This window comes from Camarhynchus parvulus, chromosome 2, assembly GCF_901933205.1.
Source record: "Camarhynchus parvulus chromosome 2, STF_HiC, whole genome shotgun sequence".
Classification (NCBI taxonomy): Eukaryota; Metazoa; Chordata; class Aves; order Passeriformes; family Thraupidae; genus Camarhynchus; species Camarhynchus parvulus.
Window position 1 is genome coordinate 40,819,721 of NC_044572.1, and position 27,530 is coordinate 40,847,250.

At 37.5% G+C, this 27,530-nt stretch overlaps 1 protein-coding gene across 6 annotated transcripts in view; it reads left to right on the plus strand.

Annotated features, from left to right (window-relative positions):
- Positions 1-27,530, plus strand: part of RBMS3 (RNA binding motif single stranded interacting protein 3) — a 712,273-nt gene that overhangs the window by 557,453 nt on the left and 127,290 nt on the right. For all 6 annotated transcript variants that reach the window (XM_030969590.1, XM_030969580.1, XM_030969574.1 and 3 more), the window contains 2 exons: positions 574-731; positions 10,992-11,071. In XM_030969590.1, the coding sequence (XP_030825450.1) occupies positions 574-731; positions 10,992-11,071 (238 nt within the window). The remainder of the gene's footprint in view (positions 1-573; positions 732-10,991; positions 11,072-27,530) is intronic.

Sequence of the window (27,530 nt, forward strand, 5' to 3'; positions counted from 1 at the left end):
CCCAGGACCATAGGTTGAACTGCAGAACTCCCCCTTCCTCCCCCTGGCCCAGTTAGATCTTGTTGCTTATTACTAAGGAAGACATTTTTGATGGGGAAAGAACAGGAGAAGATACTATGAAAAGTATTCTGTTTTCAACCAACCTTTTTCATGATGAACAGGCTGAATGGGAAGTGTTCAGGCTGGAGAGCACATCTGCTTAAAATATATGTTGATTTTTTTTCTTTATTTATGTTAACATTAGCACATTTGGAGAAATCACGTTTTCTTCTCAATCTCTTTGCTAAATTAGGACACAAATCCAAGAACACTTGTTCATGAGAGTAATTTTCTATGAATGAGTAGTGTCACTGAGTTCAATAAGAGCAATCACACGCAGAATTAAGCGCATGCATGAGAGTTTGCGGAAATTTGGCAAATATGTTGCTGTCATGAAAAGATTACCCAGCTTTTCTTCTAATGCAGCTATGAATTCTTGGCTTGATCCTATTTTGAGCAGCCCTTCTTGTACGAGTCATAAACTATTCTACTGTGTTAAACCTAACTGAGGATATTTCTCCTATTTTGTTGCAGCAACAAGAGCAAGATCCCACAAATCTATACATCTCAAATTTACCTGTGTCCATGGATGAGCAGGAACTGGAGAATATGCTGAAACCCTTTGGACATGTCATTTCCACCAGAATATTAAGAGATGCTAATGGAGTCAGCAGAGGAGTCGGCTTTGCCAGGTGAAACCTTTGCTCATACTTTTCATGCACATTTTTTCGCCTTTGGTCCTTTGCAGTTTCTGTCTGTTCTGTAGCTCCGAAGTCTCACAGCTATGGAAGATGCAGAGTGGCACATTTATCAGGTTGTATCCATTCTTTCCACCAGGAAATGCCTGTGTAGAAGGATGTTCATGTCATTGCTCTAAAAACTGGTTCATTCTGTGTAGGTATATGTAAATAAAAATGGCTGGGAATAGTGAGTTATTAGTTCAGGATCAAGCTTGGGTAATAATAAATGTCCTACAGCAAAAAAAGCACACACTTGGTAAAGAAACCAAGGCCTGTGCTGAGGAGATCCTGGGGTGAACTTATTGCAGCCTTTAGTACCTGACGGGGTCCTGTAAGAAATCTGGAGAGAGACTAGACAGTCTTTAAGGTCCCTTCCAATCCAAACCATTCTATGAAACTGTTTAAATATTTGATAAAGATTTTGCAACAGGGGAAAGTAAACTTAGCAGCTGGAAGAGCAAAGGGTAGGAACTGTGACTGAAGAAACGTGTCTTCCTTGAAAGCTGCAGCTTCCTTGAACTGCAGCTATGAAAAGAGCTTAAGGAGAAATATTTGCATAGAAAAAGCCCTGATGGAGTAGTCAGACATTTTAGACAGAATGGGCAACATATTATTACCATGTATTTCATTGTTAGTACAGATAGACAAGGCTCCATATTTACTCTCAGGGAGTATTTACATAGATTCTCTTCATCTTGAAACATTCTCCAATCAAATAGTTTTCTTTTCAAAAGCCAAGAAATAGAGTGCTATATATAGAAAGGTATTGAAAAAACAAATAAGAAGAGAAATCTGCAATTCTGCTGCAAATCAGTCTTCTGCTTCAAACGAAAAGGGAAAAAAAATCCCAGATCATTGTTTCTACAGAATATTCATAACACTGTGCTTTGTAAGGGAGGCAAAATAACTTCATCTTGCAAATTTCTCTGAAATCCATCATATCGTGGTATATCATGGCACTTCTGTTAGTGCCATAATACCACTGAGTGAAATGAGGTACTGTGTGATAAAACATTAGCTTTCAAGAAAAGTGACATTGTAGTGTTACCTCAGCCCTTGATGTGAAAAGTCATCATGCACAAAAACTGTTTAGATAATATTGTCTGAATTCAATGAGAAAAGGCAAAACATTTATGCTGAAAGATGGCACACTGCATTCTTGCAAATTATGACATGATTTTTTTCTAGCTCACTAAATATAAATTAGTTTAAGTCATGGATAAACTTGCATTTTTTGAAAATTGACTTTCTTTGTGAAAATGTATTTAATTATGGAACATATTTCAGGGATCTTTAATGATCTAACGTGTAGGTTGTGTAATTCACCATGTCAGTAACAGTGGGGTAAAACCTTCACTCCATCAAAGTATACAGCAGATCTCCCACTGATTTGAGTGAGGCTGAAGTTAATCCAGGAATTTAGAACCATAGTTGAATGCTGACTCCTGTCTTTGCAGAATTATCAATACAGTATTTAATTACATGACCAGCTGATTTTCTTTTTGTAAAGAAGTGCTATATGGTATGTAAAGAAGCGCTATCTGGTATTTTTTTCCTGTATGTCAAACCAAACAGGTTGTTAATTTGTTTAGCTTTGTTTGTATTCATGAAGGCTTCATTCTAGTGTACCTATGGCATGGGCACCAAGGCAGTATAGGTAGGGGGTGGAAGCTGGATTTCCAGTCCAAGTAAGATTTTAGAAGTTCAAATCAGCAGCTCAGGTGAGGATCCTGGCTATTCTGATTGGGACCTTATATCAAAGCATATCTTGCCTGCCTGTGGAATATACAATGATGCTTAGCATAGCTCTAAACAGAGCCACAGAAGCACCAGAGAAAAAATTAAATTTGCACATGCTGAAATGATGCGGCATCCAGCAATTTTGAAATATGATGTTTCAAAGTTATTAATTACATTTTATGATGATTAAAAGTCACTTTCTGAGTCTGCTCAATCATGGAAATAGTCAATCTCAAAATAAGTATATTCATTCAAAAAGCAATGAGAAGTAACGACTGAAGGTAGGCAGCTATTGTCAGATTTTTCTTCTAAATGGGTATGACTAGCAGCTTTATAGTACTGCAGGTGACTACTCAATCATTTATAACCTGGAGAACTTCAAATGTTCTTGGATCAAAATTATCTTAGTTATGTCTGGTGACATTAACAGCCTCCTTTAGAGAACGTGTGCACAAGACTAGCTCTGAGTGAAAGTCAAGCCATGAAACAATTTCCTCTCTTTTGCATCCTTCAAAAGCAACTGAACAGATTTTCCTGAATCTTTCCAGAGCATTTCACTGTGGCCTGAGCCAGCTATGCCTGGGTACACCCCAGGGGAGATTCTTGGGAGGAGAGTTATGAGCAAGGGGCCAGAGAAGGGAAACTTTAGACTTCGACTGTGGCTTCATAAAAGCCAATCCATGCTATAAACTCTACACATCTGCCTCTGCCTCACCCCTGGCCCATGCTTTTTACTTCCAGGCCATTTTACCTGCCTTCAGACTCTCCTTGGGAGCTGGTATTCCACAGGGCTCACATATAATTTTCAAGTTGATATTTTATGAGTTTGGCAAACAACATTAGTAGTGTTGTTGATGGTATGAGTAAAAAGCAGATCAGAGATTGTAAGAAGGTCTTTGGGGGAGGCTGGAGAATTACTGGGTAGGAGAAAGTATTGAGAGCATGGAGGGAAATATTGATCTTCATCCCAAAGAAGTGTTGCCACTTAAAAAGGGGAGCTGTATGTGCTAGAAGACCTGGATTTCCACAGGCCCACAGAGGATGAATTCCAGATGTTAAGGTGCGAAAAGATATAGGAATGACAAAATCACAGTGGAGGCAAAACAGTGGTGCTGTTTTGCTAGGAGGAATATTTAGAGAGAGATTTCTGAGGATCAGTGATGTTGCTACTTTGGAGACAGAAGTGTCAGGAGCACCAGGGGATAAAGGACATTCAGGCAGTTTAGGGATGCATTTGTGAAGAGGAAAAGTGCTTTGTTCTTCTTTATTCATGGGTTTAATTGAAGGTGCTTGAAAAGGTGCTATAATTTAGCTTGAATAAATCCATTATCTGGGGTGGTAGTACAGGCTTAGATATTATAAGGATCATTCCTATTTTCAGTCAGAAGAACGATCTGTCACATCCTGCATCTTACCCAGGAAATTGCTTTATAATTTAATATCTCAGGTGAAACTGAGATATTAAAGTGATTTCCAAACTGATTTGGAAATCCCAAACATGCTGTCCAAAGACTTTGTGTGGTATCTGTAAAATATGTCTGTGGTGATACATTTCCATTGAAAGGCCTCCCTGGAAAAGCCTCAGAGCAACACTGCAGGGTGGTGGGGAGGTCTGTGTGGGGATGTATCTCTGAGACCTTCACATTTCCATCTGCTGTTGTAACCTGGAAAAATTTTGCTGGACTTCGTACATCCCTAAGAAAATTGACAGGCATGAAGCTGCACTTTCAGGGAGAAGCAAACTCTAGGGAAGGACAGATAGATCAGTATCCCTAGACAAAAATCAATGGGACTCCATAAGATGAAAATGAATATGCAGCTCTGAAAGGTGATGAGGGAGGAAGCTGGAAAATTGGGAGCCATCAGGTAATTTGGCTGAGCAATTTGCATAATCCAAGCCTGAGGTACTGTGAGTTTAATTGAAGAACTTCTAGGGCTTTGAAAAAGGGAGCAAGGAGATATTGGTGTATACCTTGGGGAGGGACTTAACTGGTACCAGTGAATCAATGAAATAAAAATTGCTTTTTATAACCCCACAATAAAATCCCATTCAAGTATTATTTAAGTATCTTCCCTAAAGAGATAGTATTGTTAATAATACCATACACAGGTTTGTCACACTCAGCTGAACAGCAGAACAAGCATTTTATAGGTCCTTTTAAATGATAAAGTGCAAAGAAAGAGTTAGAAACCACTAACTTTTTTATTTTGTTTGCTGTCTTGTAACTTAAAACGACCTTGCAAGATTCCTCCCACAAGCGACATTTTACAACGAAGTCATAAGCTTCTGAAGACAGAAATTTATGATGGAAATGCTGACAGTCAGACAGTCAAGTATTGCACTGCTGGCAGGCACCAGTATAATACTTAACCTGAGACTGTGAAGACAGTAGCATAAATCAGCCTAGGTCTAGGTGGAAATGGCTGTGTGCTCGTACTGTTCTTTTCCAGTAACATGAGAAAATCTGTACAACACAAATGGTCATAAAAGAATGTTATGATGCTGTTCCCAGCAAATGATCAAAGTCAAGAGACTCTCAATTAGATGTCACTTCAGCTAAGGTACGCATCAGGGAGATGCTTCCATCCCTTTGTGACCTAGCTGGGGGTCTGTAGTGAGGCATTTAAACACTCTTGGGAGTTTGGGCTTCATCCTCATCTTTTCCCTACCTTATTCTTCTGGAAAAGCTTCTAATGGGTTGCTTTTCTTTGCTTTTTCTATCTTTTTTACTAAACTTATCTCCCGCTTGTCCCCATTTTACATGTCTTAAATTTAGTCTTTGGAAACAATATTCAACTCGGCAACTAAAAGGGAGCAACAGAAACTAGGAAACGAGATTTTGAGCCATCACAGGATCATTATTCTATTTATAGAAGCTCTGCATGGATTTCAGTAGAAATGGTTATGCTCCAGTTTCCACTGAAGTAAAACTAGAGAGATGAGCCTTTAATTTCTATGGTTTTGGTTTGTTTTTTTTCCCTTAAAGGAGGCTGTGCATCTTTCAGAAGTTTTCAGGATAATGTATATGTAATGAAATTATTTCTTCTGACCCAAAAAGGTTTCTCTATGGAGAGCACTCCATAGAGAAACCTCTTGGGGTCAGAAGACCACTCCATAGAGAAACCTCTTTGGGTCTCTAGAGTTTTTTATCTCTAAAAAAAGATACTGTAGTGCAGAGACACTCAGGCAGCTCACCTTGGCACAATGGGCGATGCTGCAAGGTACAGAATGAACCACATCTCAAGAGGAAAAGAGTGGTTTCTGTAGATTTTTTATATTTATCTGAGAAAGTAAACAACCTCCTGTTGTTCAAGCAGACAGTTGAAGAATATACAGGCAAGACATGTTGGGAAAAGATACAATTTGTGAGCCATGAGGAGAACTTGTCAAAATGAATGTCTTCTTAGGCTGTGAGTGGCAAAGGGAATAGCTTTTTTCCAACCTAAAATGGATTCAAACCAAAAAGCACAAACATCTTGAAGCAATCTCTTACCAACTGAAAAGTTGGGGAGATAAGATACCTAAATCTGTTACAGGGAAGGAGGAAATCTGGTTGCAGCCACATCAGGGTCTTAGAATGCCTAGAATTAAATTAGCAAAATAAATGAAAAAACTAGCGAATTTGTTTCCATGGAAGGATGAAAAACATAGGAAACCTCATGATAATCAAAACTATCTTGTAGCTTTAGAGTATTTGAGACCTGAAGATCATTTTGCCTCACATCTTTTATATCCTTGGCAGTTGCAATACTACCCGTTACCTAATATTGAGATAATGCTCACGTCTTACTAAAATAAGACTCTCAGAAATTGTTCTAAGATATCAACCAGAATAAAAGGACCACCAATTTTCTATCTAATGTTTGCCAGTGGATCATCTTCCTTGCAGTTAAGTGTTTCTGCCTAATTTCTCTTTTCAATTTATCTGGTTCTTGCCACAACTTTCTCAGGAAGAGTAAAGAAGTCCTTACTCCCTGGTTTATTCTCCCCACAAAGGTACTTATGTGCTATCAGACTGCCCCACTAGTCATCTTCTTGATGTGCTAAAGAAATTCAGTTCTCTGCTGTATATTCTAACTATGGCCTCCATTCTTTGGGCTCCCCTCACTGTAGAATCCAGTTGCTTCCTACCTGCTTTTATCTTTGCAAAATGCCTTAAATAGTAAGGAAACATTGTTCTTGGAGATTTATTATTCCCACTCTTCTAAATGTAAACAATATTATTGTGTTGATCATAACATAAATGTGCTGGTAACAATTTAATCTTTAAATATTTACTCTGGATATTAAAAAATAGTCCTGATTCTCATTTCTATTATTATTATTATTATTATTATTATTATTATTATTATTATTATTATTATTATTATTATTAAGCAAAGTGACTATAGGATATATGTAAACCAATCCCACACTTTTCCACTAAGTGGTAATTACATGGTACTGAATATTTCTCAGGTAATAATTATGTAATTACCATGGTATTCCTTGTATAAAAAATTGTATTAAGTTGTTTCTCGACAATGCATCAATCTTTATAATAAGCATGTGTAGAGCTTTAGGTAGGCAGTTAAAATAATTTTTATTTTCTCTCCTTTCTCTCTCTTCTCTTCTCTTTTCTCTTCTCTTCTCTTCTCTTCTCTTCTCTTCTCTTCTCTTCTCTTCTCTTCTCTTCTCTTCTCTTCTCTTCTCTTCTCTTCTCTTCTCTTCTCTTCTCTTCTCTTCTCTTCTCTTCTCTTCTCTTCTCTTCTCTTCTTTTCTTCTCTTCCTTCTCTCTTCCTTCTTTCTCTTCCTTCTTTCTCTTTCCTTCTCTTCCCTTCCTTCTCTTTTTCCCTTCCCCTTCCTTCCCTTCCCCTTCCTTCCCTTCCCTTCCCTTCCCTTCCCTTCCCTTCCCTTCCCTTCCCTTCCCTTCCCTTCCCTTCCCTTCCCTTCCCTTCCCTTCCCTTCCCTTCCCTTCCCTTCCCTTTTTCTCATTTTCATGTTAAATGTTCCCTATTACTTCTAGCAACACATAATGACTACTTTGGTGCCATTGTGGTCTGTAGAGAGAGATATATATATAATATAATTTTAATATTATAAAATAAATTATTTTAATTTTATTTTTATAATATAATAATAGAATATAAACATAATAAATATTTAATAGCAAGATCTGAACACCAAATTATTTGGTTATGATGTTTGTTTAAGCATCCACTGTTTAAGTTTGTTTGAATTTTCTTTTATTTTTTATATTGAAGTATCTTTAGTTTACAAAATATGGTTAGAAAAAAATCATAAAAGCATTCTTCAGATTAAAAAAAATTACTTCTTTTCAAATTGGACAGAATATAGACAGTCTCATTACTTATATTGTATTTGGAATCCCTACAACTTAGTTTCCAGAATTGGGAGATATATAGACACAGGTAAAAATAAATTATCATAGTTTTATTAGTTCTTTTGGGTTTATATAATTATCCATACCTTTTAAAAAATTATAAAAGCCTATGGCTTTGATAATTATTTTTTCCTGCAGTGCACTCCTGGTTCAAAATAATATTTAGATGCATTATGATTATCTCCAAATTTCATTGAAAGATGAATTATTATTTTATATCCTCTTAGGATAAACACCAAAAATATACAATTGAAAGGAATTTGAAAGTGGTACTTCACAAATTATCTAATCAGACCAAATTTCTATTATCATGTGAAGCTGTTTTCCTTTCCTTTCCAGCAAGTGTTGAATATCTATATTTTTTAGCAGAAAGTTTTGAAGCATCAAGGACCTTTCTATTTTATCCAGAATATTATATTTTGTCATTTTTTTGTTCTATCAATTATGAAAGGAATGCCAATATTAAAAAATGTATTAAATTAAAAAATGTAGTTAAGTGTGTTTTTCTCCCATGTTTACCTGTGCTTAGCTGACATTCTTTCACAGAAAACCTTTTAACATGTAACAATTCCATTAGTGATATTTTTATTAAATACCAGTCTCAAGCAACACTTTGAAACATTGCTAGCTCGTATAAGAAGAATAATTCAAAGCACGTTCTACAATAGAGAAGTGCTGCAGCTTTCTGAAGGAAAAGTAGGAGGAATTTATTAATGTGGACCTAAAGAAAGTGTATTTTTGGGACCTCTGCCCAGATACAGCTCGTCTTTATGGATAAAACAAGAAGAGGAGTAATGTGTGAATCTCTGTGTGTGCATAGATTCAACTTGTGTAGATGCCATAGACATTGACACATAAAAAACCACATAAGTGGATTATATTGGTCAGAATTTTGACTGAACTAAACCCAGAGTCTTGTTAAGGCAAGAATCAGAATTTTGCTGATATATCTGGTTGCCCTGTTCCCCTAATTTTTCCCAGTCAATCAGTGAGCTAATCATCCTGAAGAACTCAATTTGAAAGGTTTCTTTCTAAGCAGAGGGGTGTTGTGGACAATTATAATTCATGTTTTGGTGGCCCTGGGGTGGATGCTTTCCTGATGACTGCGTGGCTGCCTGGCCAGCCTCTGCCCGGTCGGGGGGAAAGGCCACCCCCACAGGCAGAATTTGCAGAAAGCACACGAGGGCTCAGGTGGGGTGCGCAAAGGATGGATGCAGTTGTTACTCAGCAACACATCTGAGGGGAGCATGTATAGAGGGCTTTGTCTATTGTGCTGCCTTTTCAGGCTGAGTCGATAATGCCAGTGTCGGTTTCAAGCGAAGCGTGTGCCAGGTTACAGATAGCCAGCAATGGCATTTGAGAGCCGTTAATTGTGAAACTTGAGAGGAAAATGTGCACATTCTTTTTCAGAGTGCTATTCGAATTATGGGCTTTTTATCCCAGAACACTGTGGGTTTCACTTTTATTCTCTTCCCACATAAAACGCATGAAGTGCACTGAGTCTCTTTCATTTGGCAGCTTATATATTGCATTCTTTGCAGGGATTGCTTTGGCTTGTTAAAATGTACCCCATATATTAAAATGAAATTGTCACTGCTGTGTGGTGCAACATAACATGGTTTGACACCAAGTGCCTGCAGCTACAGAAAACAGACTTTTATTGCATTTATTCTTTCAGAGACAAGAGTCTCTAAAGGCTTAGCGCAGACATTCGCTTAGTTAAGTCTGAATGAAGCCAAAGCGAACAGTCTAAGTCACTGTCTTTGTGCTTGTAGAAGTAGCCCAGCCCACATGATACACAGTGATACAACCTGGAAGGGGAAAGTTTTAATTTCATCTGAAACAATTGGACAGTAGACTGATTTGCTCAAAAAAATAAATGGGAAGGCAGGATTTTTAGGGCTTTTTTTTTGGTTTTGTTGTTTTGTTTTTTTTTTTTTTTGTTTGTTTTCTTTGTGGTATGGTGTGGTTTTTTGGACTCAGAATTGTACCCTGGGTGACAAACTGCTGCTGTATGTGAACCACTCCTTCCCCAAACTGTGTGACAGGAAGGGTAGTGGATAAATTCATTCTAAAACGATCTAGACTGGTGAGAAGTAAGCAATATATATGTCAGCAGAGTTATTTTGTGGAGAATACCTGGAGGTACATACTGGTGCATTGAAGGAGCATTGAACATGGTTTTTAAACACAACTTTTCTAGGAAATTACTAGCTTTCCATTTCTCTCTTTCCTCTTTTCAAAGTTTCTAAACCCCCTCTGTAGCAAAGTTAACTCTTTTTCTGGACTTGTACGGAGTTAATTTAGAAGATCTGAAGCAATAGTGAGTTTCCAGATGTGGTATAACCATGGTTTGAGATTTGACTAGTAACTTTGTATTCTTAACAATTGTTCAAAAATTCATTTACCAATTCACTGTTAATACTTTAATGTCTCAATGCTGAAAGTTATCCTGAACTCATAGTAGATGAACAGTAAGGCATTTCCTCAGCTGGTGTTACACATAAATTACTTTCTTCACCCAGAACTTGGCTTTATGTTGTAATAGTCATATATGCATTGTCTTTGGTTTTACTATAAAGCCTGTCTTTGCAGGTTGTTTTCTTAACATTGTAATCCTTAATAATTGTTGTTTAATCCTCCATGTTCTTCTCCAAATCCTACAATTCATTTCTTTAAGCCATTTAAAGTTATTTTGGGTGCACAAGGAGTCTAGAAACGTGTCCATTGCTTTTCCAAGCAGCACGTGAGAGCATAAAGATGTCCTTGTTCAGGGTGATGCCCTGGAGCCAGAAGGGGACTGTTCATTGACAGGGCTGTGCCTCAAACACAGCTGGGAGCGCAGCTGCAGGCAGGGAGGGTGGCAGATCCTCCTCAGGAACCACACTCTGTCCTAATGGGCTCAACCAGTTTCTCTGCAAAAATCAGCAACAACAGCTTTGGAGGTTTCTCTCAGCATCTGTGCTTGTCCTTTTTTTCTCCTTCTGCTTTTTGGTTTGGTTTTTTTTTTTTGCTGACTGAGTGCTCCCATAACAGTCTAGTAACACATATTGCCTCTACCCATATCCCACTCTCTTCTCTTTTCCAGAATGGAGTCTACAGAAAAATGTGAAGTAGTAATTCAACATTTTAATGGCAAATATCTGAAAACCCCACCCGGTCTACCAGGTAAGTCTAGCCATCATTGTGAAATTTAAAATTCACTGAAGAGTTTAGAATAAGAAATACTGGAATTTATCTTGAGAGTGGCTTAAATTACTGCCCCTGCTAAGAGGGCATATAACCTCCCTGGATGAATCCTATCTTTTATGACCCATAGCAACTTTTTCTTACCCTGGTTTGTATGTTTTAAGTGTTTGTGCCTGCCAGCAGCAAATTTAGGAACATAAAATTCATGTTGTCTTGCTGTGGTTTTTTCCTTTTGAATGTTGTTTTCTTGGGGTTTTTTTTTTCAGGTTTTGGTTGGTTGGTTGGTTGGTTGGTTGATTTTGTTTGGTTTTATTTCCCAGTTAGTATAGCAGCCACATAACTAAATGCCAATGTTTTTCTAACAAACTAGGAATATAACTTATATAAAAGCTTGATTATCAATCCATTATTGATTATAGCTTTATTATTGATTATTAAATATCCAGGATTTCAGGTTCTAGCAGCTGTATATTCATCACAGTTTCTACTTAGTATTGCTAGCTACTGTTACCTGTATTAACAGCAGTAGCTGTTAATACTGAGGATATTTCAAATATTAAGTTATTTTTTCTTGCCATAACTTAATGAAGTCCTGACACTTTCTCACAATACCCTCAGAACACATTCACTGGTGTGTCCGTGCCACATTGAAAGTTAAGTTCCAGCTATTATTTTGCTTTTCAATTCTTTAGCTATCAACCATGCATTCATCAGCCGTGCAAAGTTTAGTGATGAGTTGCTTGATACTTACTGCTTGACAAGACCTCTCCAAGGCTGCAAATTTTCAAGGATTTCTCCTGAAGGGCTGCATTAAATGAGCAGGAAATGCGTGCAAGAATTGTGTCTTAAGTTATCTCCACCTTTTTTTTTTCCCCCTAGCTTCCTTTAAACTATTTCCTTTTTTAGTTACTTTCATTAAATTTCTTCTTATTCATTGCCTGGTTCTTTATGCAGAAGACGTACTGAATACTCTAATTAAAAGAAAGCCATCTGCACAGCTACAGTGTACAGTAATTGAGTGCTGCAATGTACATATAAATTTTAGTCAGATCACCTTCATGAAAGAAGATAAAGCTTTTAGTACAAGCTGCAAGACTCCATATTAAGACCGCTTTTTCAAAAGTAGTCACTGACTATTTTTCTCAGCACTAGCTAGTGAATTACACCACCAACTTTGTCAAGTACAACAAACTTGGGCTGCGTAGAACAATGGGCTGAGCAGCAAAGGCAGAGAACTTTAACCTTTGCCTTGCCTTTCTGTATGCACACTTTGAGTCCCAGCAGTAATCTGTTTAATATCATAGCAACACCCAATGGAAAGAGTGTGAATAGCAAGGAGTCACTAAGGCTGGCTTTGTCAGTATAAGTCTGTGTGCTCCATGGTCACATTCCCAGTTGTCTCAGAGAAGACACATCATTAAATCCAGTATTAAAGTAGAATATTCTTACTGAGCCTGCTTGAGACAGAAAGCTACATGGTAAAGAATGACAGCTATAAAATGAAAATAATTTTCTTTTTTTAATTTTTAAATAATCAGAAATGTACTGGTTATTCAACATGAACAATGCTGTACATCAAAACAGGGGTCTTGATAAGATAGTTTATTTTACTACTTGATTATTTACTTCTCATTATCTCATTTCAATAGATACACTGAAATTGGATTTTAATGGCTATAACTTTTGATGCTTTCTTAAAGGACATGAATCAGTTCTTAGTTTCTTGAGGAAGAAAAGATGTCCATGTGCAAAGATTGTCTACTCTGTTTCTCTCATGATTGTTGTTGTCAGATGGAATTTAGTTGCAAGGATTATTTGGGAAGTGACTATATTAAGGGTTTTAATTTACCTGAGTGCTGTTCAGATGCACATATAGCATAATGCAGCTTGGGAAAAAAATCATTGAACCATTAACTGAACTCACTCAGCTATGCAGGAGGTATCTGTAAGATCCCATTTTGTCCTCGAGTTTTGGGAGGCAGATTTTGTATCTCTGAACACAGGTAGCTAGAACTTGTCACAGCATATTTGGTCCACATAAAAGAGGCTGTTTGTGCCTTGTTATTAGAGTAGGTCACTCTTTAAATCCATAATTAAAAGATTTGTTGTATTCATTCCTCTTCTTCTTAAGAAGCCAGGGCATAAACATGATCACCTTAGCAGTGGGGTTGATTCAAGGGATCATTTATATTTTATCCAGTGCAAAAAATTATTTTCTCCTAGTTTCTTCTTCTTGTAGATTCCGATTAAGCTTGTACTCAGTTTCTTCATCTGTGCTATGAACCTGTATTTAAACCTCTCAGCAAAGACAGAAGTGTCTTGCATGAAGCAGGAAGGAAAATCAAGTCTCTTAATGTACTTAGAAAATCACAATTATAATCTGAAAAGGATTGTCCCAGTATCTCAGTAATTGGCATGGAAGGAGAATCATCTCTAGTTTATTGCTGTGACCTCTTTATGGATATCAGTTAAAAAACAAAGAGAATATTAATGGAAATATACAACACTGTCTGTTACTAACTCTGCTGCTCAAAGGCCTGATCTTAATGAGAGCAAAAATGGATCAATACTTTTAGGGTTAAATTACATTGATTTTGGATTTTCAAATGGATTTCTTTCAGGTGTGGCAGTTAACTGAAAAGGTTTTTTGCATTTTTGTCCTCATCTCTCATCCAAGCACTAATGTTCTGCTTCAGGTTTACCAGCTAATAGAAGGTTGCATGAGGCCCATCAAGAAAGAAATCAACCTGGCTGTTGGCCATGTGCTACTGGCCTGAGGCAGTGGGATTATGGACCAGACAAATCATTTTGGCAGCTCTCCTCCATCCCTGCTGTGTTCCCCAGCTGGGTTCCCTGAGATGTGATCCTGGCGATGTGTCACCATACATTCTGTGGGACATATGTTTGTGAGATCAGTATATTTAGAGGATAAAATGCTCATGTGCTGCAGGGGTAGTTTTGTCTGGTTACCCAGTCATAATAGAAGATCTGGAGTAGGTTGCTTTCACATGATGTTGAACAGCCCATTAGAAGGACTGGGCACCATAGCTCTGGGTTCATGTCAAGATAAAGTTATACCTTACCTGACTTAGTTATACCTCCCCAAAGAGTTATGTCAAACATTAATTTTGAATAGACAGCTCTTTTTCAACTATTTTTTTTTCTTGACAAATGAGATGTAAATGCAGTTGAATTTTTTAAACTTGGTTTTTGTTTTTGTCAGGTTTGGGGTTTTATTATTGTTCTTGTAAGTCAGAAAAAAGTTACAAAAGAATAAGTGCTGTGTACCTGTTTGAGCCTAGCCAAGAGTCACACATCTAAGCTAGCCCAGGCCAACAATGCAGCAGGAAAGCAATGTTACAACTGGAAGGAAAGGAGGGCACACAGGGCACTTGGGAGGCTCTGTCCTTTGCACCTTCTGAAAGCAAAACCACATCCATCCTTCTTTGACTTTTTAACTTCAATCACTGTTGTTTCTTAAAAAACTGAGCACTTGTAGCTCCATACCCCTCTGCTTCAACCCAGTGACAATGTAAAGGTTATTTTCTGTCTCTTGAAACATTTTGATGGTCAGTTGTGTAGTGCCTAGGTAAATTGAGCATTGCTGTGTCTGTGTTAGTGAATCATTCTCATTAAGGGGCCTTCTCTGTTCAACTCCTTGGCTTCATTCCACTCCAGAAGGAATTGCTCCACTCTCTTGCTTGCTCAACTAATAAGCATTTCATGATGTTCAGTCTTAGATTTACAGTACAAAGTAATTGGTTGTTCCATAAATAATTAGTTAATGTCTTAGCATTTCTTTCAGACTGGGAAAGCACAGTCATCTGCAGAAATCTGCAAAATCTCAATTCTTGGCAGATTCCATGTCAACTTCATAAATATTCTGAGTAGCTTTGAATGATTATTATTTTAGTGGGTTTTATTTGTGAGAGGTTTTTTTGTTTTCCCTTTATTAGCATTGCTTCCCTGAGATAAATAGACCTGCACAGCCCAGTGGGTGTATTTTCATCCTATAGAGAATTCAGCCTCATGTGAAACTAATGGTATAGGCCCTGTATGACCATGCTGAAAGTCAGCAATAAATTCTGTATTGCTCTAAATCTCCATCAAGATGTGAAGAGCACTACTAATAATGCAGGTAGCTCTCTCTCAGTCTTTCTGTACTGCATCTATTTTTGATGGTGAATAGGAGACTTCATATGAAATCCTGCTAATTTTTGACATTTTGCAATCACTGAATTAAATTAAAATTTCCTAGCTTGTCTCTCAGTAACAAGATGGCTTCTGTTTGGATGGGCAAGTTTAGGGAATGATATTTACACAGTTTTTTGTTCAGTATCCTTGGATGTTTTTAAGTAATTAATTTTCTCTTTCTGAATGAATGCAAAAACCAAAAAATTCCTTACTTTTCTCTGGAATTTCACAGGAACATGCCTCAATTGCGGTAACTATCCATATGTCATATGTCCATTATACTCCCTCACAGCATTTTCTAGTTGTTACAGTACTTCCTAGATTTAATTTTCTTTGCAGGTACTTTGTGTTGTCAGAGGTCATTGGGCCAGTTACTTTCTCAGAGAAAACTTAAAGCAAGTGAGACACATGGATGCTACATTACATGGTCAAGAATCTTCCTTCTCTTATTGCAAATTTAATTACAGATATCTGACCAAAAAAAAAAAAAAAAGAGGGGAATTGGGAATTATTATCCTTGTCTACATTAAGAACCCCATAAGTAACAAGTGACTATCATTTTTATACTGACTTCTACTAGAGTAAGAATTCTTAAATAGAAAGAAATTATCTGCAACAATACAGATGTATTTGCAAATACCTCATATCTTGCTGTAATCATTACTGGCCACGCGCCTTTTGTTTCTTCTCTTTGAAAGTGTTCCAAACAGTGCATTTTTATGCACTCATGTCACCAAAATCAATTGATATTTTCTGCCTCTCTCCTTAGTTTAAATATTTCTCTTAGGACATCTCTCAGGTTCTTGCACCACAGAGAGTAAATTCAAATAGTTAACCTTTGCTTCAGAGAGGTAGACTTAGAACTTGGAATACTCTATTTAGAGCAACATGTTTTCTAGCATATTGTGCCTTAAATGGTAGTGAAGGAACAGTTTGACAGTTTCACAGTTTTTATTCCAGTTGAGGGTTAACTGTGTACTAGATATTACCATTTTCCACTGTTTTTCTCTTAGTATATGAACAAATACTATCTTTCTCATTAGCAATACTCTAAATTGCTTTTCTGAGTGAATGAACTTAAAATGTTTTGTTTGATAGCTTTTTAGACCCTGTCTCTTGGTGTTCTATTTTTTTTATTTAATTCTCTGTTCATTTATATAGATAAAACACTGAAAAACTCTTCCAAATATTTCTTCTTGGGGCATTTGCATAGCTGTCTGTATATATGTATATGTTTTTGACATTTTAAACTAGATAAAACAGCAGCTAAAACTATAAACCAGGTATTGGTTTGTAGAAATCTTAAAACATTTGTTGAATGCTACAGAGAACTCTGAATAAAGGGGATTCTGCTAGATTTTCTACTGGTAATACTCAGTGAAACTAGTTTAAAAAGAGGTTTATCTTTTACATATTGTTATCCTCAAAATTTTTCTTTCCCAGATTTTCTCACTTGTATTCTCAGTTCCTTTCATGTATATGATGTTAATGTTATCTGAATCTTTTATATTGTCTAACTGAATTCTAAGAATTCAGGTTTGTAAATACTTCCATTGTTATCTGCTGACTGAGCTATATAAATTCTTCCTCATTGTATCAGAAAATATGATCCTTGTAAAGACCTTCATAAAAAGTAACAGTTTAACAAATTTTCTATTTATTTTTCCCATTTCCAATTTCTGGCTGTCATTTTTTATGGAATTGCTGTTATCTTTCACTTTCTGTGCTCCATAAATACACAAATTCAGCTCTTTGTTAGCAGAAATTTCTTTTACATCGCAAACCCTCTGAATATTCTTTTAGCTTCTGTTGGTTTCATCTTCTTTGCAAGTCTTCATCTTTGACAAACAGTTAAAATCTTGAACTCCTCTTTGAGTGTTGGTGGTGACCATGAGGCCTCTGTAGCCCCTGTCCATCTTTGGGCCCCACATTTTTCCCATGTTTCTCAGCAATATGCAGGTTTCTCTGACAAACAGTTCTGTGCAGAATGGGCTCTCTGGACCTTTTGCTGGGGTTGTGTTGGATGTTAAGAGGTGCCTGGGTGGTGTGTACCACGCTAGCTGGTCCTTTTCTTGGACGTGATGTGGTGTGATAGCCTTTTGTAATTTAGTTGGTTTCATTACTTAAGGCGAAGGCTTGCTTGTGGTATTGGCCTCACTTTTCCTATCCTTTCGTACTGGGAAGAGTTCATCATAGATAGAAACCGACCTGGATTGCTCCGGTCTGAACTCAGATCACGTAGGACTGTTAATCGTTGAACAAACGAACCCTTAGTAGCGGCTGCACCACTAGGATGTCCTGATCCAACATCGAGGTCGTAAACCTCCCCGTCAATACGGACTCTCGGGGGAGATTGCGCTGTTATTCCTGGGGTAGCTTGGTCCATTGATCAATTATATTGGGTCTGGGTGCTATTAGCACGTTGAGGGGTTGCTCTCAGTCTAGAGGTGTGGTCTAATTTTTGGAGGTTTTGTTTTGCTCCAAGGTCGCCCCAACCGAAAAACGCGGACCAGTGGCTTATGTGTCAGTGAACCCGGTGGGTGAGTGTGTGATTTAAGGTGGTCGCTGGTTTTGAAGTTCCACAGGGTCTTCTCGTCTTATGGGTTTATCCCTGCTTTTGTACAGGGAGATCAATTTCACCGATTGCCTGTAAGAGACAGTTAAGACCTCGTTTAGCCATTCATACTAGTCTCAATTTATGGGACAATTGATTGCGCTACCTTTGCACGGTTAGGATACCGCGGCCGTTGAACGTGAGTCACCAGGCAGGCATCACCTTCAATACTTGTTTAAGAGAGGGTCCTTCAGAAAATAGTTTCATTTTTCAGATATCACATAATGTTTAAGATCACATAGACTTTGCAGAAGATGGTCATAAAGATGGACTTACTAACCAAGAAACTGCAGAATGGGTACGGAGTTACTGGAAAATATAAAACCTTTTGCTTAGAAAGCAGTTCCCTGTTTAGATCTCAGTGACTTTGGTTTTTGGCTCGTGCAGGTTTCAATGATGTGGCCAAAACCTCATCACTGCTCCATGTTTGCCCTCCCTTTTAGACTCACAGCTGTCACACACCCCCAGCACAGGCTCCTGGCTTTACCCTCCTTCCAGTACTTGGTCAAACATCATTTGTAGTTAATCCAAGGTGTACCAACTCTTCAGCAATAGATTTCCAATAGCTTTTGACTTAACCTGAAATCAAGTGTTTCTTGGACTTTCAGTTTTCTTCCTTTCAGACAGCCTTTAAAACTGATGATACATGTTTTTCTTCATGACATTCTTAGGAATTTCAAATGTGAAGTGCGTAATTTTGTTCCACTGAACAGGATGGGGTTCTCTCTCTTTAGCTCCTTTGGGTTTTTTTTAATTTCTTCAGAATTAAGTTTATGTAACCTTCAGTCATCCTTACTGTGCTGACATTGCTGTAGGTGCTTCTGGTTCCATATCACATATTTCCATGTCATGATGCAAAGATACTTTCCAATTTCCTTGGTCTCTTGGATCTTAAAGATCGTATATACTTTAGATTCTTTAAAGGCAAGGGTGATTTTTCTAAAAAGAAAAAAGAAAAATTCCTATCTGTTCAAAATTTTATGTCATTTCCATTTAGTTCAAAAAAGACTCCCTTTGGTTAGGAGGATATGGAAATATTTATTTGCTCAGTAAACCCCAGTAGTTGGTACACACTGATGTCCTGGAGGAATGAGGGCTGAACCAATTTGTATTTTAGATATTAAGAAGTATGTGTCTATGTATCAGTGCTAAGCCATGTAATTTGAGCTCATGAGGAAAGCTGCGTGAGAGAAGAAAAAATGTTGCCACCATCTAAAGCCTGCTTTTACAAAAATACATAAAGTTGTTGATGATGGGGACAGTGTCAAAAATGTGAAGTGCTTTATATTTATGTTGGGTTTCATTTGATCTTGTACTGGTCTGTAAGTTCCTAGGAAAAGAAGGTATCTTTTTGTATTTCAAAAAGCTATATGATCAAATACTGAGTTTTGTAATCTAGCTGTGTAATTAGGGAGAAAGTATTTTACAGGGTTGGGGTTTTTTTATTACTTTGTAACAAAAAATGCATAAGATCAGTTTGTGATATCACAGTAATTCAGGTCACGATCTATAAAATAGCATTACTGCAGTTTGGATTAAAATCTTCCACATGGTTTATAAGAATGAAAGTTAGAGAACAATATGGCATATAAATGAGAGAAGATTATTCCTTTTTTTTCTTCCTGCCACAGGAACAACTGTCATATCTTTCCTAAGATTTCTAAAAGTCTGCAGCATAAACAGAACTGCGTTCCTTTCTCATTCATAATATCTAGTGACAATGAAGTCTGCCACAGTTTATCTAAACTAATTTCATTATATACTTTTCTTTTTTCTTTTAACTCATGGGCATTATTTGCTGTTAAGAGTGACTGTGTAAATCTTCTAATTCAGAAAATCCATTCCCTTTATGTGAAATGGTGGATATATTTGCTTAAGCATAAAGAAGTCCCTTCTGTATGCTACTGCTGCATACCCAGCACAGCTGAGAGTGTGTGCACTGAATTCTGTCTTGCCTCATACATCAGCAGGAGAAGTGTCGACAAGTTTCTGGTCCGGGGACAGTGCTGCTCCTCAGATGCGCCTGTAAAATCCAAGACAAGACAGACGAGTTGCGCAGGTGTTATGGCAGGCAGAATTTATGAGCCAGAAAGATTCACAGCTTGAATTTCAGATTGTTTAGGTCTAAAGGGCTGCCAATTTAAAACAAACAAAGCAAATAAATAAAAAACATGCAAATCAGAGCATGAAACAATGTGGAACATTGCAAAGTTATTTGTACGTGAATCAGATTTCAGGGAGCAATTCTGCTTTTGCATCAGCTGTGGCCAGCAGTGGCACAACTCCTCCTGTTTCTTCCTCTCCTGCATTACTTTATTAGTCCCTTCAGGACACTTTAAATGATGGAGTACATCTGCTTTGCAGACCTTACTGCTGCAATATGGTGTTGTCACACCTGAGCCAACTAGTTTAAAAGTCATTTAAAAAGCCAATTTGAGCAAGGCTGAGCACAGACTAACCACTTGAGCTCATAGTGTGTTATGCTCAATAATAATAATACCCAGCAAGTGGTTTGCATGATCTCATGTTTGGTTTTTTTTAACTGAGGAAAATTATTTCCCTTTCAGGGCTTTCATAGAAGAAATCTTCCTTTCCTCCTCCCTCCCTCACACTTTTCCACTTGCTTACACATTGAACACTTTTAAATTTGAAGTGTAGAGAAATTTATGTCAGAAGCTTCAATCTTCTTTACTCTTACCCTGTAAATTCCAATTAAGCTGAACAAAATAAGTTGTATTGGAGCTTAACGATGGGCAAATAGATATTTTTTGACACGCTCCTTTGTGCATCTGTATTTCAACCAGAAGTGGAAGCCTCTGGGAATGGACTGTTCAGATGTCCCAAGAAAATTGGAGTATTGAATTTTCACATGTTTTGGAACACCACTGTAACTCAACAAACATCCAGGAGAGGTGCCTTGAAGTGTCCTTGGGTGGCAGACAGCCTTATGGAGGCTTTCAGCTGGATTTGTCCGATCAGGGCTGGTACAGAGAGTTTTCTACAAAGACATTTTCATTGGCAGAGCATGTGAAAAATTTGGTAGCTGGAAAGAGAGGATTTGTATCCAAGCTTCTGAGTACTTGTTTGAACAGAAATCATCCTGCAGGTGCTTGGTGTGTCCTTAAGCATTCTGGGAAAAATTTGGTGCTGATGCTTTTAGGAGGGACTTGGTAGTGAGAAAGAGGGTGTCACTGGACAGGGAAGACACATATAAGGGGAAAAATTACACAGGGCCTGTCCTCCCTTTGTAGTCTTGTCTTTCTGCCACACTGTGTCCTTCCCTCCCTCCAAAAGTAAAACTGTCCCTGGCACCAGAGGAGCATTGAGGACTCTTCTGCAGGCTTTTCCCCTGAGCATGAAGTGACATGAAGTGTCTGAAGTAGTGAGTGAAGATATTTCTGTTTGAGATTCATCCTGACAAAGAAAGATCAGTGGTATCACAATAGTAGTTTCTATATGTTTTGAATACCAGAAGCTTCTCTCTGCCTTTCCTGTATGTTTTGGGTACCTTAAGGTATTCAAATAAGTATGCAAGGAGCTTCTTGCATACTTGAAGTCTCTCTTTCACCCTTCTCCTTGAATGGTGCTGCAAAACATAAATAAAAGTAAGTCAGCCTTGAAAGCACTGGAGGAGCAGAAGGCTAAGATTCTATTTGATTTTGTATTTGTTTGTCCCAGCAACGATGTCATTGTGCTGGTCAGCAGTCCTGAGCAGCTCTAAAAGCCCCATTTCTTAGTCATTTCTCTGAGCCTTTCTTTTTTGAATGGCAGCATTTGATCACAAGATCATAGAAAGGTCTTTCCCAGGTTCAATCACAGGAACTTGAAAGAAGGGCAAAGCAGCCTACATTTTACTTGGGCTGCCTCAGTGTCTATGATGTGTCTGCAATTTATCTTCTACAATGTAAGAGACATCAAGAGGGAGGGGAAAGGTGATGGATATCTGATTTTACATTTGTCCTTTTTGTTAAAGCTCATTAAAGCAGCATTTTATATGGAGCCTTTACCCTACCACCCAGTATATAATCTTTCTGTATATAGTATTTTTGGAACTGCTGCTGTTCAGCAAAGAAAAAGAAAACCAAAAAAAAAAAGAGGGAAAAAGGGCAAAGGAGTAATTTAACTTTTAGATTGCACGGATATGGTAGGAAAAATAACTTTCAAATGCCAAGTTTAACAATCCTTACTTTACATAAGACTTTTACATTTCAAAAAATGCAAATTTTAATGACAAAAGAAATCCCCTCAAAACAATTAAAAAGGTATATATCCCAGTTGTCATGGGTGGCTGTTCGGTTACAGTAATATATTACTGAATATAATCAGCATCCTTCTCAATTAGGTTATTGATTGCACAATGAATTCTGAGCCTTCTTCTGATTCTGAGCCTTTTTTCCTATTTTTCCTTCCCTTTCCCTCTTCATTTTCTTTTTTCCATTTTTTCCCTCACTCTTCCCTTTCTCCCATCTTCTTCTCCTTCTATCCCCCTTTCAGTAAATACTGTAACTTTGTGACCAAATGTGAAGTTTTTTAGTTCAGAGCTTATACTATTAAAATATGAAATATGTATTCAAATTAGAAAAATATGACCCAGCAGCTTCCTATCTGTATTCTTGTCTGGATTTCCCTTTCCAGCCTCACCCATGGTAACAGCACCATGAATGAGCACCTGCCCTTCAAAGAAATTCTTCATCAGCTGAATTTTACATTACAGTGTAATGAAAACCTCAGCATTTGGAATTTTCAAAAGAAGCCTGGTAGCATAGGAGTAAATATATTGCAAGAGCCTGCATTTCACTGATGTAGGAGTTGATGTCATTGGTTATTTTCATCTCTAATTTATCTTATTTCAGACAAGCCTCAAGGGTGGCTCTAATGGAAACCAGGGAAAACTGACCTGGATTCTTTGAAAGCATTCTTCTTGAATGTGAGCAGTAGCACCAAGAAATTTACCTTTGCCTTAGGAGGCTTTAATTCCAGCAGGTGTGTGGTGGATACAAGTTTGGGTTGAGCAGTTCATTTGCCATATGAGTTATCTTTACTTCAGCATACTGCGTGAAATGTAAGAAGAAATAATCATTAAAAATGATTAATCATTAACAAGTTTGTGTGTGTGTGTGTGTGTGATTAAGGTGTTGGTAGGCAATTTTTAATTCATATACGTTTTGCCTGCCCATAATTTCAACCAAAAAGTCCTTTTGTGTATAACATGATCCACGTTGCTGATACAGCCTTGTGTATTAGGAACTGCATCCAAAGTGGGATTTTGTTTCAGTGCTAAGAAAATAAGAGCTGTAGATATGAAATAATAGTTGAAGGCGGGAAATATGGAAGATATTGGGATTGGGGTGTGCCTTGAATTTAAAAGGATTTTTTCCCAAGACATTGCTTGTTTGCTGGCTTTGGAAGAGTAAAAAATATTCAGCACCCCTAACAATATACATAAGGGGTGGTCTGAATCAAGATTCTGCTGTTCTCATCGTTTTGTGTGATCATTGACTCCAGAAGGTTTTTCTGAATGCCAGAGTAGTGACATAAAGGAGGCTTAGTCTGTAAGTGTGTTGCATATTACTCCTCTGGTGTCTGTTACTAATTTAACATTTTGAGCATTTTTTGAATTAGTTTGAGTGAGAGGTATGTCAGTCCCAATAATTTTCAAGATACTTAGGTATTGAAGTCTTTTAGGCTTAATTAAAACTATTGACTATTAATCAACATTAATGTAACCAAGTGTATGAAAATTAATAGATAGAGCCAGACTGTCAGACCTAGGAAATAAAACTGTTTCTTCATCCAACAAAAACAACTGGGAAGCTGAAAGCTTCTATTTGTCACACAAGAAAGATCAGCTTAGGGTCAGGAAAAAGATCCACCCTTCCTTTTACTCAAGAGTTTCAAAAAGATGCTAATTATATTGATTTTGATAGTGTTTTTGTTCAACAGATGTTCTTCTCCTAGGAAATACATAGGGACCACCAACATACTTCAAACAGACCCCCAGAAAAGAGCAGTTACCACATAATGGCTTTCAGTCATCACTGATGTGTCTGAATCAATGGCTAATTTGTTATCTCATTACCATTTCTCATGCATCAGATCCTGTACCTAGCAGTGAACATGAAAACTGCATATCTTCCAATAACAAAAACATATTCTATTTATTTTGATGCTTCTAACCTTTTGCAGGGGGAAAACAATATAGGCAGAGACTAGTGGTAACTGCTGTGCAAGATTGCCATTGTAATTAGCCCATTTCCCAGGAACACAGTGATTCCCAAGCAGTCCAGTCTCAATCTGAAACCTGTAATAGTGCCCTAAGGAGGTATTGGGAAAGGCTTTAGCCAGCACAAGTACATTTAATAAAACTAAGTGTGGCTGTCAGAACTTACAAACACTAGTTAAGAAATCAAAGTAACTCTGTTATCTAACACAGCTGATGGATTCCAGACTGGGGTGGTTTATGTGCAGCTTCTAAGAGGGATGTGGCAGGGGAAGATTAGGCAGGGGAAGACACGATGCCAAGTTCATTGGGATGTCAGTCCTACTACAACTATGAGCAGAGACCTTTGGAAACCAGACATCATGCTTTCTGTGAGGGAGTTCAGCTGTTAGGAATACAGTATGTTTGGGCTTTGCTTTAATCTACATTTTAAAATTTCTTGTAGTGTTTCTTAAACTGCTGCTTTGTTGGTAAGAACTGGTTTAACCTGTACAAGCAACTACTCGGGAGACAGCTGCCTGCATCTCACTTTCCTTGCACCTTGCAGAGAATATCTCGATTAATCAAATGGTTGTCCATCACTCTTCCCTGTTCCCAGCAGGCTTAGTGCAGTGTGTCTTCCCTGCAGCTAGCATTGCCTTGCTGTCACCATCTCTTTTATGCCAGCATTTCAAAAATTTCCTCCATGGGTTTTGAGAAGCCTCAGCTGCACAGAACTTCTTGTAAATACAATTCTGCATCTCCATGTGCTGTGCCTGCAGCACTAGATCAGACACTGTCTGCATCTTGTCACTTATCCTCTCCTGAAGGAAGGGTTTTGCCAGATGATGACACAGCACAGATTCCTCCACTCTTGGTAGGCAGACTGGGCACCAATGACTGTAACCTACAGCCTGCCTGTTGTGTCCTTTTCTCAATGCGGAGTCAACACTGCTTAATGTTTTAGCCTGTGACAGGTTAGACAGCAGAAACCTTCTGTTTTCTGATAACCTCTTTTGATAACAAGTTTTTGTCATCGGAGCTAAATCCGTGTGACAGTTACCTGTGTTGGTATATCCCTTTTGTTTGGGCTTTTCAAGTTCTGATACATGTGAAATATGCTGACTTGAATATGCCTTGCATTGTTGCTTTTTGTAGATGAAGATACAGTCCAACAGCCTAGGAAAATCTGAGTTGTGCTCCCACCTGTCATGCCAGAATTGTTGGCAAGCCCATTTTTCCATTAAAGCTGATTCTCTCAGGATTGTGTGTATGTATAAATATATATGGAGTTTATTTTCCCCCTGAAATCTCACTGATGACCTTGATTAAGAAAGGTTTCTTAGCACATACTTAAATAACTGCTATTCAAATTTTAAATAAATGCTTGATTTTTTTTATCTGAATAGCAGTGGTCTCCCGAGTCTGAACCTTCTGTCTATAGATTAAGAGAGTATTTGGGTAAGAGCAAAGTTCATTCTCTAACATCTGCCAAGGTTTTGAATGATGGCTTTTATCTTTGTCTTAAAGACAAATGAAAATTAAAAAAATTTGGATAGATCAAAATCAATTTGTCTGAATTGGTTGAGCAAGCCAAGAACTCCTCTGGATCGCCAAATCTTTAGATGCATATTGACATTCACTTACAGTAAAAACAGTTCTGTTCTTTTTATACTCGGAATGCTTTGGACATTTTTGTTTGTTCAATATGCATCTCTATTTCCATTCTGTTCAATGTCCCTAATATTTTACCATCTTACAAATTAATTAGCCCACAGAATAATATACAGAAAATCTTTGGCCATTCTTTGGCAGCAAAGGTGATACCAAACAAGAGAAGATATTATGCAGGAAGTTTGGAGTGCTAAGAATAATAATTAATGCATAGCTTTTTCATATACTTTTTCACTAATGGAGCTCAAAAGAGATCTGGTTTTTAATCCTACATCTTAGTTCAAGCTCATTAACTCTTCTTAAAGTCAGATTGTGTTCATTTTGATGGTTTTGATGGATTTTATTTTGGTTTTAGTGATTATAAATCTGTTTTCCTAGGTAATCCATTTTAAGGAATTAATTTTCCTGATATTTTACCATTGTGTTCCGATTTTTGAGAGCACTGCTGCCTGCATCTTCCTTCTGCATACTGCTTTTAATTTGTTGGCATATGCTTTTGTGCTGAAATACCTGTCTTTTGGAATTTAGATCTCAGCTGAGCTGGATAGGGAATTGAGCCATGAATGTTAACATTCACTTGCCTTAGTTCATTTTTACAGGCTTCTGCAATTGAGCTTAGCTCTTAGCAAAGGCCTTGTGTTCCTTTCAAGAGGATATCCTTTTGCTCTTGTGGCACTTTAAAGGTCTGTCCCTAGTATCTGCCAAAACCAAAATAACAATTCCTAAGGTATTTCCTGTTTTCTCGTGTTAAGAGCTCAAAAGCATCTATCAACTTAAAACAGTTCCTCCTCTTCCGTGCTAGCTTTTAAAAGTTGTGTCAGTCTTAGAAACATCCAGTTTTCAGAAAGTCCCCTTGACTTTGACATCCTGATAGATTTTTCTTTTAATATTCGGTCTTTAGTTTCATACTTTTTGCTGTGCATTGAAATTTTTTCACTCCTTCTTGCCAATTTGGAAATCACAAAGCTCTATTCCAGACAAAAAGACAATCTTTAAGATGCTCAGTCTCCTCGTTTGCCAAAATCAGAAACATGCTTAAGACTTTTGCCAGATCCTGGATTTAATTTCCTGGTTAAAGGACTTCACCTTCCTTTTTCTCCTTATTTTTTTTTTACCCTTATTTGCCTTTAAATAGTTTACTTCTTTCCCTGTGGAGTGAGACGGCAGTTCTGAGAATGTCTTCGGGTTTGTGAGCTCACAGGAAGAGGATGCTGGGGAATAAGCACTTTGTGGCATCATCACTGCTTTCCCATGGCTCTTACTGCTTGGTTCAGAGAAAAGATTCTTATCTACTCTATTTATATTCTTCATTATTCATTATAAAAATTAGGTTTTTTTCACTGTATAAAAATAAAAAGGGGTAAGTTTGGAATCTCTGACCCCTAGATTCTAAATAGTATCATTTTAACAGCCCACAAAAAAAACATTTTTCCTCCTGAGACTCTGCTTGTCAGAGTCCAATAATCTCTGATCTGGTTCCTTCAGACTTTTCACATGAGAAGAGTTCACATGAGATTTGTTTAAAGATACTTGACATTATGTGGGGTTGTGATTTAGAAGAGCAGTGCACTAAAACTACAACACAAGCATGATATAGCAATCATTTTACACAACAGAATCAGAATAGAAGCATGATTCCCAGGGCCAGTCTTATGCTGCACTATTATGATGCCAAACATTTCCAATCACTGCAGAGGAGCATGTGGCTCAAAGCCAGCTCAAACCTATTGCTTTTTTTCCCAAATTTCTCTTATTAG